Genomic DNA, 12,047 nt, shown 5'->3' with positions numbered 1-12,047 from the left:
TCGCATCCTGCCATGGCAGATAGTGGAATTAGAATTCAATAAAAACATATGGAATTAAGAATCTACTGTTGACCATGAAACCATTGTCGAATGTCCAGAAAAACCCATCTGGTTTACTAATGTCCTTTAGGGAAGGAAATCTGCTGTCCTGACCTAGTCTGGCCTGCATGTGACTCTAGAGCTACAGCAATGTGGTCGACTCTCCACTGCCCTCTGAAATGGAGCAGCAAGCCACTAAGTTGCAAGAAGGCAGCTCACCACCACCTTCTCAAGAGCAACTAGGGATGGGCAATAAATGCTGGTCAACCAGTAACGCCCATGTCTAATGAATGAATAAACAAAAAAAATGTATATTCTGCAAGACACTACGTCTTCAATTTAAATTTCCCATTCAAATTTAAAGTTGCACAATTTTTAAAGGCCCATATTTCCCCGATTCAATTCTTTAGTTTGGATTTTAAGTTTTTTACTTAATTGTCGTGTGTTGCCCCATGACCCAATTGGTGCCATTCTGAATCAAGAAAGAGAGGTGTTCAATTGCAAAGGAATGCGATTTTTTTTCAAAAACTCAAATAGAACAATAATATCCCAACCAACAAGATTTTTCTTTACAAGGAAGGTGGTGAAATCTGGGTTATTTGTTTGTGTGCAGAAAAGGCCAATTTCATAACTCTGCAAACTGATTTTAATTTTGAGCCCAGGTGTGCCTGCTGTGGACCTTTACAGTGGAAGAGGCAGAGGCGCCATTTTAAAGTCTGTGAGAGAGAGGTATTTGCTACTGTGCACAAAATTGTTTCCCCTGTCTCCAGGCTTATTTGGGTGAAAAATATGATACAGTATTTACCCTGCAGTATATGGCTCTGCAATCTTCTGATAAACTTTGGAGCCAAAGTCTGGCCTTTGTTCAACTCTGCAGCAAGTGAGGCAGAGAGGCCATTTTAAAGCCAGTGACAGCCATTTGCTTCTCCCAAAGCAACATATCCAGCATTAAGCCACTATTCACTCAAAACCACCTAAACTGAAATGCTTCAGAGATGTCCTTGAAACATCTAAATCTGGTGACCAACCAAAATAGAAGAAGGTTGGCACCAAACACAGATTTTGTTAGGAACATGCAGATGCAAAGTTAAGGCAGTGGAGAGAGTGGAAAAACTTCTGAACAACTCATCTAACTGACCACCTGCACCACATAAGGCAGAGTTCACAAATTGCACATTATGTTGATCAGCCATTTCAGAATCAATCAAACTGGAGTGGAAGCAAGTCATTCCCAAACCCAAAGGATTGCCTAAGGAAAATAGAGACTGGTGAGTATTATTTAATTTGAATTTATTTAGCATTTCTTTTATAATTAGTGCTTTATTTTACAAGTTACTTCTGCTAGGAGTACACGGTATTGCACATGCACAGTACAGTATCTCAACTTGCACATTGGTTTTTCTAATGTCCAGAGGAACACAACCCTGGCTTTATAATTGATTCCTATGGGAATCTATGATTCATTTAAAGTCGCTACTTTAAGGAACACAACTACAAGTCTAAGTGAGAACTCACTGTCCAAGTTACTTGGAATTCAGTGTAAACACATCTACCCAAAGCAGGCACATTTAAAGACTATGGACTTACAAAATGCATATTCTATATTAGGTCTTTTTATTGAGTTGTAATACAAAATAAGGACACTGTTTCAAAGTGTGAAACATTGCAAGATACAGATAAAGAGCACAATCGAGTACTTTGCATTATTTTACAGTAACTATAAACATCAAAGTTACAAAGAACCAAAGTTACAAAGAAGGAAAAAGGTTAAATGCTACAGATGTTAATGCCTTATTCTTCGATATGTTTTAACATTGATACTATGAAAAAAATCACGAACATCAACAATCCCAATTGTGCCAAGAATTACACTAACAATTTAAGATCATCAGTCAGGTTCACAATGTAGTTCACCTACACTTGCTAAAAGCTACATTTATTCATAGGCAGGGAATATGTCCAGACATTTATCTTTTTGAATAATAAAAGCTATGGGGGTGGGGGTGCGGAAACAGCTCCCTTGACCAATCAGAGCCAACTTGTCAACCCATCTACACCCCTTTTCTTATGCAGAGTAAATTGGTGTGCTTTTTAAAATTTGGCATTCTTGCATCTGTCCTGATGAGTACAAAACAGAACATTTTGACAGCATTTTTCTCTTTTCCAGCAATGCTCAAGTTCTGTACTACCAAGTGATGAAATGAAAAAAATAAGTCAGGGTTCTTCTATGAAAGCCAATAAAAACAATTGTATGAAAACTGATACAATGAAGAAAAGAATAGAAGTTACTTGATTCATGTGAACGTTGGGGATCCTCATAAATCCATTCTGTTCTTGCATTGGCATCAGTATGATCAATTTGCTTCCAAACCTTATTGTTTAAAATGTCATACCTTTTGAATTTAGCAGAGGCAATACTTAATACACAATAAATAATGCCAAAGCTAGGAAGAGTCTGAACTTCAGGGGATTCCTCTGGCTGATATTACGAAAAGTTTACTCCAATGATTGCTTACTGAAGATGTGATTACAATGCAATGACTGCATTGTCACAAAAGAAAGATGGTTACTTGGATCTATGAGTACTTAATATATATAGTACTTCAAGTTATCTTTTCTTAATTTTTGCAATGCTTTCTGTGAGAATAAAAGTTAATGAAAATTAAGAAAATTATCCAGATAGAGAAGTATTGAGTACAGGACTGTAACAATGTTCAATTAACATCAGAAATACAAGATGCTTCAATTTCAGCTGTGTGTGTTAGAGGGAACCTTCACTACAACTAGTGCATCAACTGCAAAGTGGTTTTGCTTCACAATCAACTTTCAGTAGCTGTGGAAGATCAAATATCTTGTGTCCAATATCATGGTCTGACCTGACAGGGAAGAGATAATCTTGCTCAAGCCAGTCCAAACCTTAACCCTGGACTTGCACCTCGCATGTAACTTACAGATACATCCTTAAATTGAGCTGATGTAATCCAGAAAAGGGGGGGGGGGGTTCTTGTGGTACAGTGGAAAGCATATCCAACCTCTAAGTGAGAAACTCCGGGTTAAGAGTCCTACTCCAGGACTTCATGGCTACACAAGTTATGTTCACAATGTGGACAAACAGGTTGATCATCACCTTGATGTGGAATGGCACCCCTCAAGCTATAGCCACTGATAACAGACTAGCAGCCTGTTCCAGGAAAAACCAGTTGTGGAAACAGACAAGCATGTGTTTTGTCTGCCTCAAGTGTCAGTACAGTAAGAAGTCTAACAGGTTCATTTGGTAACACAAGCCACTAGCTTTCGGAGCGCTGCTCCTTCATCAGGTAAGTGGGAGTTCTGTTCACAAACAGGGCATATAAAAATGGCGGACAGAGTGCCCTTCGTTGTCCAGTACTTCCCCGGAGGGGAGAAGCTACGACATCTTCTCCAGAGCCTTCAACATGTCATTGAAGAAGACAAACATCTCGCCAAGGCCGTCTACACACCCCCACTTCTTGCCTTCAATCAACCGCACAACCTCAAACAGACCATTGTCCGCAGCAAACTACCCAGCCTTCAGGAGAACAGTGACCACGACACCACACAACCCTGCCACAGCAACCTCTGCAAGACGTGCCGGATCATCAACACAGATGCCATCATCTCACGTGAGAACACCATCCACCAGGTACACGGTACATACAACTCGGCCAACGTTGTCTACCTGATATGCTGCAGGAAAGGATGTCCCGAGGCATGGTACATTGGGGACACCATGCAGACGCTATGACAACGGGTGAATGAACACCGCTCGACAATCACCAGGCAACAGTATTTTCTTCCTGTTGGGGAACACTTCTGCGGTCATGGGCATTCGGCCTCTGATCTTCGGGTAGGCATTCTCCAAGGCGGCCTTCACGACACACAACGCAGAGTCGCTGAGCGGAGACTGATTGCCAAGTTCCACACACGAGGACGGCCTCAACCGGGATCTTGGGTTCATGTCACATTATCTGTAATCCTTATGACTTGCCTGGGCTTGCAAAATCTCACTAACTGTCCTGGCTGGAGACAATACACATCTCTTTAACCTGTGCTTAACCCTCTCTCCACTCACATTGTCTGTACCTTTAAGACTTGATTACCTGTAAAGACTCGCATTCCAACCATTATTTTGTAAATTGGGTGTGTTTTTATATGCCCTGTTTGTGAACAGAACTCCCACTTACCTGATGAAGGAGCAGCGCTCCGAAAGCTAATGGCTTGTGCTACCAAATAAACCTGTTGGACTTTAACCTGATGTTGTGAGACCTCTTACTGTATTTACCCCAGTCCAACGCCGGCATCTCCACATCAAGTGTCATTAGACATGATATAACCTCTTAAGTTGAAGTCCAATCCAAAATGTTGGTGTGATGAAGTGGTGACCACTTATGATGTGAACAAAAATATTCAAAGTAGAAAAACATATTTTTCAACAAAACTTATTTAACAAATGGAAACGGATTCTCTGTAATGGTCATTACACAGAGCATTCATAAAAAAAATGAATGCTGATCAAGACAATTGCACACATTGGAAAATTACACAAGTGGTTACAACACTTTTGCAATTAGAATAAATCATTTGCTTTTATAAATTGGCTTTGATAAACTGATTTTTTTGGTACCGTTTACATTACTGCTCATGTAACAAAATCGTTTTCAATGCATTTTGGATGCAAAGTGTAAAAAGGAATGTACAAAACTATTTTTAAAGTTAAAAGTTATTCTAATTTACCAGAACAAAGTGTCACTTTTTTTATTTTCAAAAAAATGCCACCGCAGATTCTCCCATGTATTTGTGTCCTGATATTCTGGAAATATTTGTTGCAACATTCTGATCGTCTTAAAATTCACTTACTGTAACACTGATATCTCTGGAGTGATCATCTCTTCAGCACCGTTGCTGCCAACAAATCTTGGCGGGAATCTTGCAATTTCCTCCTTTTGCTTTTAGGTAATCTTGCAACTAACTTGATTGTGTGAAAGGTGTTTTCTTCTCCCTTTTCTTGAGTTGTCTTTATGAAAGACATATTTGGGCAATTTCTAAAATTAAAAGTGATTTCCATGTTAGAAAAGCAAAAGTGGAGAGTCTTTAAATAAAACAAAGAGATACTACAAGGCATTTAAAAAAAAACCAATACATTCACCACAAATGACATTCTGAAAGTTATTTATATCTAGTTACATTATCACATTTTGGAACCTTTGCAAAAGGGGCCTACTGCTGCTTGCCCAAGTCTATCCAAATTCTACATGGTCTATAATTGCATTCAGTGCAGATCAAGGTTCCATTTCTGACCATCAGAGACTACAAAGGAAGTGCTTGGAATAATTAATATTCAGCATTGCTTCAGAGTTCATTAAAATACTGGAAACACAACACCCCTGCCCATATCAATTAGCAAGATTAAACAAAATGAGATGAAATAGCAATCTTTAAAGGTTTGAAAAATCTTCACATTTTTGTCTACTTGTAATTTCTCGGAGTGAAATTTGTTTCATACTGTTTGCAAAATCCAATATCTAGTCACACAAATATACATAACACTCTTAAAAGTTGAATCTGATCAAGAATAAAAGCAAAATACTACAGATGCTGGAATCTGAAATAAAAACAGAAAATGCTGGAAAATCTCAGCATGTCTGACAGCATCTGTGGAGAGAATAGAGCCAACATTTCAAGTCTGGGTGATCCTTCGTCAGAGCTGACGACAGTTTATCCAGACTTGAAATGTTGGCCCTATTTGCTATCCACAGATGCTGTCAGACCTGCTGAGATTTCCCAACATTTTGTGTTTCTGATTAAGGATAAATTCAGTTTTCCAAAATAAGTTACCACAAAGGAAATAGACCATAGACTTCCCTCAACTTCAAATCCTTATTGAAGCCTTCTTCAATAACTTTTATTAATTTTTAAATTTGAGTGTATGTTTTATTTTTAGAAATAGGTATAACTGAAAATAAATAAAGTCTCTTTTATGCTTTGTCCACTCTATGTTTGGAACCCGCTGTTGCTTAGTTTCATGAAATCACTAGGGAAAAGAGACACCCACAGGAATACTTCTGTATTGCACACTAACATTTATCTAAATTTTACACGTTTACATCAACAGTAATACATTATATTTTGATGAAGCATTATGTTTTAAAACAGTATTATAAAAAGGTAAAGAGTCAAAATCACTTGCACAATGTTTATACAATGTAGCTTTTCCTAAGCCATTTGAAATAAATCACATTGCTGATTGAAATACATTAAATGGAAAGTATTTTCATAAAACTGTTTTTGTACAGCTCTTATAACCACAGATGTAAGGCTTAAAGCATCCTTTAATAAGAACAAGGAGCTTCGCTATTTGAATTAGGAAGAAGTTCCAAACTGTTCTTGTGATGTAGCCTCTCCCTCACCCTGATTTAGTTTATACTTTTATATCGCCACCAGGGGCAGTATTATCCACAAGCTTAAAATGATCAAAATATTAACCCCTCAGTTACTTTTTTGAAACTATAGTGCAATATTTCAACTATTCTAAAAAGGATATTCATACTCTGATTAGTTATGGTTCTTGTATCTAGGACACTACCAGAATGACAGCAAAAAAAAATTAACATTAAACTTTTGACTAGTTAGGAAACAATAATGAGCAAGAATACAAAAATAAATCCACTGCTAGGTTAGTTTCATTACTGGCCAATTTATGAACTGTGGTAAACAGAGTCGCTATCATTTTAATATTCTTTGAAGAAACACATTTGATTTTAAAGGTCCTTTAGCATTAACTTGATTCTACATGGTTCTATTTTACAAAACACAAATTAAATAACTTACTAGCCTGCCACTAGATGGCTGCATTGCAGATAAGCTGGTATAAGGTTAGCTTCGATGTAACAGCTGGGGTGAACTCTTAAACGTTATAAAGCTGCAGCCTCTAATTTCTGTAACTTCAAGTGGTATGCATATTGTTTCTCAGACACAGTGTGCAGCATGTTACCAGCAGAGGGTTCTGCTAGATAATATGAACAATCTCACTCACAGGTCATCAACATTCAAGTCAGAAGTACAATAGGCATTACAAATCAACAAAGAAAAATTCTTAATTCAGAACTTTACAAATCAGCATTTAACAGCTTTAGATGTGCTTTCCTGCTGGATTTACTTTAATCTGTCTTGGAAATTTGACAGATGCCATTATGTACTGCTGTGCTTACTTGAGTATTTTCTTTTGGTTTTCAAATTGTTTTGGTGTTCTTGCACGCTCCCTGGACAACAGAAATCCTCAGTTGATTGTTTCCTATCTGACAAGCCTGACAATACAGCTGTGAAGTGCAGCCAATCTTGCTGCACTGCAAGTGATAAAACAGCAATGCCCATCCCCCACCCTATTACCTGCAGGCTCAGAGAACAGAAAAAAGTTGAGAGCATTGAATTCTTATTATAAGCTAAATAAATTGACATTTTCCTATGTATTTTCAACAGAAACAAAATGGCTTTGAATTCTTGAAGATGTATGAAGAAAAACTATAACACTGATAATAAACTTTATTTTTAGTCACCCTTCTTAATATCCTTTCCTTTGTCTCAGCATCCTAGGAAATTCTGTGGGATGTTTATGCACATTAATGGCTCAATAGTATTTGGTATATGTGTGAGTACATAAGAGGTTCTTGTTATTAACAGTAATTTGATTGAATTAGAAACATCCAGTATCTGAAGAGATTTCACTGAAAGCCAACATTTTAGAACAGAAATAATCAACATCTTGAAAGTAATATGCACTTAAGCAATGTTATTGGGTGTAGACAATACAATGAATCCACAACAGGCGTATCTACCTTCAGAAATTGAGTTTGAGAATGAATCATATTTTGAAATCAAACCTTCTAAGAACAGAAAATAGACAATATTCAAAAAAAACATTTGCTCAACTATACAGTAACTAGGGGAGGGGATAACCCACTTCCTTTATGTTTTCAGTGATTGAGGTACTTTAAACATCCTAATTAACAAAACAACATTCCTTATTCCTGTTATAGCAATTAAGGATTGTAGAGGCACCCAATGCTGAAATGTTGAGAACAGTGGACGTGAACAGGTTATTTTAGCTCTGATATTTCATAAAAGCAAAATACTGCGGATGCGGGAAGTTTGAAATAAAAATAGAAATTGCTGGAAAAAATTTAGCAGATCAGCAGCATCTATAGAGAGAAACAGAGTAACCATTTCGAGTCCATATGACTCTTCATCAGAATGGTTTTTCTCCTGTTGATCAGGGGGATTGGGGCAAAAATAGAAGGCCAGGAATAGATGGGGGCTCAAGCAAGATAGCTCCTGAGTTCTAACCTATCCCATACCATCTATTTTGCTTCACCTGCTCCATTCCCTCATACCAATTTTTCATTACTGTCTCGGTTCACAGGTAAAGAATGGCAAGAGGCTAACTAACTCTACAAGAAACTAACAAATTCAGGAGGAATGCAAAGGTCAGCAGAAAGAGAGAAATATAGCTAACCATGTAATTTTAAATAGCTTTGATCTCTTTAGATCATATCACTGCACATAAGCAATGGAATTCGATAACATAACATGTGAAATGAAAATGCAGAGATGCTTTCATAAATGGAAGAGAAAGATCACCTATTAAGATAATAGGACTTGGAGGAATTTCACCAGTGTTGTTACAGAAGCCAACAGATCCATTGTCTGTAGAAAAGTCGTTAAAAATGTCAGAATTAGTTTACTTCCTTCTGAGTTGACTCCAAAATTAAACTCCGAACTAGATGAGACAAATTTACAATTTGTACACTTATAAAATGCAGACAAATAAAATGTAGATGAACAAAGGAACAGTCATATAATGGTTATGCCATTGGACTAAGTAATCCACATCCTGGACTAACAATCTGGAGACATATTCAAACTCCATCATAGCAACTAGGGAATTTAAATTCAGTTAATTAGATATATCTAGAATTTTAAAAAAGCTAACATCAATTATGGTGACCATGCAACGACTGGATTGTCATTAAAAACAAACTGGCTCCCTATTGTCCTTTAGGGGATGAAACCTGATGTCCTTACGAGGCCTGTTCTATATATGACTATAAGAGATTGTTTTTAAGTGCTCTACTGCTTTCTGTTTTCTATTAAGAAGTGATTTTTGATGAGGAAACAGCACTGCTCCAAGATTTTACACTTGTTAATGTATTTCATTTATTCATGTATTAAAGGGCGGCACAGTGGTTAGCAGTGCTGCCTCTCAGCTCCAGGGACCCAGGTTCAATTCTGACCTTGGGGTGACTGCATGTTCTCCCTGTACCTGCATGGATTTCCTCCAGGTACTCAGGTTTCCTCCCACAGTCCAAAGATATGCAGGTTAGGTGGATTGGCCATGCTAAATTATCCATTAGTGTCTCAAAATGTGTAGGTTAGGATGATTAGCGGGGTAAATATGTGGGGTTACGGGGATAGGGCAGGGGTGAGATGCTCTGTCAAAGAATCAGTGCAGACTCGATGGGCCGTATGGCTTCCTTCTGCACTGTAGGAATTCTATGATGATATGAAACAACCCAGCAAGCCACTCAATTTTCAAGGCAGCACACCACAACTTTCTCAGGAGCAGTTAGGAATGGCCAATAAATGCTGGTGTTGGCTGCAACACTGAAACTTCATGAATAGATTTTTTAAAAACCTAAAAAACATACTTGCATACTGCCTTATTACATTTGAACTGCAGTGATTTATATAGGCAAATAAGCACATCACTAAGAAAATCTTTTCACCTCGATTTTGGTTCAACTTGTACTTGGTTTAACTGGTCTGGCCTTTTTAAAGAGGGAAAAAAGAAGACAAATTCCAAGTGGGCTGTTAAATCAAAACAGATGTTTTTGAAAGAAATCATACAAAGTCTAGACTTTGAGTAGCTGAGCTATGAAAGATTTCTTCAGGGTTCAAATTAAGAGGAGGCATTTAATTCACCCGAGCAAATTCTAAGTACAGGTGGCTACGTATACTTTGATTATGATCAGAGAATTATAGAAACCCTACAGTACAGAAGGAGGCCATTCGGCCCATCGAGTCTGCACCGACCACAAACCCACCCAGGCCCTACCCCCATATCCCTACATATTTACCCACTAATCCCTCTAACCTACACATCTCAGGACACTAAGGGCAATTTTTAGCATGGCCAATCAACCTAACCCGCACATCTTTGGACTTGAATTATCAAGTCTAACATATTTTCTCAGCAGGAGGTTATGAAAACATTTTTTTCAATTGGTTAGAAATATACCTCTGAATTGGACTTTTCTACTGAGCACGTGGCAAGCAACATTACATGATCTTTAAAACAACTCTTTTTGAAATTTAAATAAAAGCAAATTACTGCGGATGCTGAAAGCTGAAACAAAAACAGAAAACTGAATTAACGCTTCAAGTCTGTGTGACTCTGTGTCAGAGCTAATGTGTGTGCATGTGTGTTTGGGGGGTGGGGGCAGTTGGACCAGTAAAGGTAAAGTCACCATAGGGTCAGGTGACCATAGGCTGCTCGCCCCTTTGAGGCAGGAAAGGGAAGGGAGCAGACTGGTGGTGACTTAACCTGAGGATCACATCGCAGGCGAGGGGCAAGGTTAAGAACGTGCAGTAAGAAGTCTCACAACACCAGGTTAAAGTCCAACAGATTTATTTGGTATCACGAGCTTTCGGAGCGCTGTTCCTTTATCAGGTGAGTGGAGAGTTGGATTCACCAAGGTGGGCCTTCATGAATAACCTCAGCCAGTATGAGACAAAACCGGTGACAAAGAATTTTTGCATCTCCCTTTTTTATCCCACTTTCCACCTTTTTTTCCTTGACACCGTCTCCCCACCCCCCACCCCACCCATGCCATCTGTTATCTCTTCCAGGTTGTCCTTGCCTTTGTTCTGCCATTAGCATATTCTGATCTCTTAATGTGGCACGATCAGCACCCTTCTTAGCAATGATCACCACCATTTATATTCCCTTGTCATTTTGTCCATGAAGTCTTTGTCAATTTCTCCCCAGCCTCTACCTGTCATTGGCCCTCTATTCAGCCCCTACTGCTCCAACTCCAGTTTTCTTTAGGTCACTCAGACTTGAAACATCAGCTCTGTTTTCTCTCTCCACAGATACTGTCAGATCTGCTGAGATTTTCCAGCATTTCCTGTTTTTCTTTTCTTTTTGAGACTTGATCATCCATCACTTCTTTGCAAAAAAAACCCACAATCTTAATTCTATTCATAACTAACAAAAAATATGACAATTCTGGCAATACTTGTCTTTTCCCCCAGAATTAAAATAATATTCATCAAATAACAACCTAACTTTGAAGCTATGGTTTAATAAATTGTTCAGAATAGTTTGATTCACCCCAATGGTCATAAACTCTTCAGGAACAGTAAAATTAAACGAGTGGATTTAAAATATGTCAAACATTGTTTTCCTATTAATATAAGTAGACAACACGCAGCCTTCATCAAGCATTGGGTAAAGTCATGTTTGCCAAATCAGATACCAGGAACCTTTTTGTTTACATAAAATAGTGTAATTGCAGTCCAAAAATGCTGTTATGCTTCTGTTTTATTTTAATTATCTAAGTGACATTACACAGTAAGTAATGTTGAAGCCGTATTATGGTCTTCAAGCTTGAACATGGCACTAAAAAATGGACCGATCATGAATAATTTCAGTATAAACTTGGAACCATTAACATAATTTTAATGGGGCTCCAGCGGGTTGTGCAAATTCTGCACTCAAGTAATATTGCTGACGAGATTATAAAAATGTGAGAAACTCAAATGGAAAGACTTTTTTTTACTCATCTCAATACCCACAATCGTTTTTTCAACACTTTCCCTTTTTTAAAATACACGCATTTGTGTGAAAATGTTCCATCTCCTCACTTGTAACTTCCTGATTTTTAATTTATATCCCTTATATTAACTTTCTGTTTGATCTTGCACCAATCATCTTT

The 12,047-nt window shown here is 37.9% G+C and overlaps 1 protein-coding gene across 3 annotated transcripts in view; it reads right to left on the bottom strand.

Moving 5' to 3' along the window:
- Positions 1 to 12,047, bottom strand: part of LOC144491361 (cohesin subunit SA-1) — a 228,648-nt gene that overhangs the window by 71,891 nt on the left and 144,710 nt on the right. For all 3 annotated transcript variants that reach the window (XM_078209058.1, XM_078209059.1, XM_078209060.1), the window contains exon 2: positions 4,915 to 5,099. In XM_078209058.1, the coding sequence (XP_078065184.1) occupies positions 4,915 to 4,943 (29 nt within the window). In that variant the 5' untranslated portion in view covers positions 4,944 to 5,099. The remainder of the gene's footprint in view (positions 1 to 4,914; positions 5,100 to 12,047) is intronic.

Source organism: Mustelus asterias, chromosome 3 (assembly GCF_964213995.1).
Source record: "Mustelus asterias chromosome 3, sMusAst1.hap1.1, whole genome shotgun sequence".
Lineage (NCBI taxonomy): Eukaryota > Metazoa > Chordata > Chondrichthyes > Carcharhiniformes > Triakidae > Mustelus > Mustelus asterias.
Note: the sequence above shows the minus strand (reverse complement) of the source record. Positions and strands in the feature narration are given on the sequence as shown.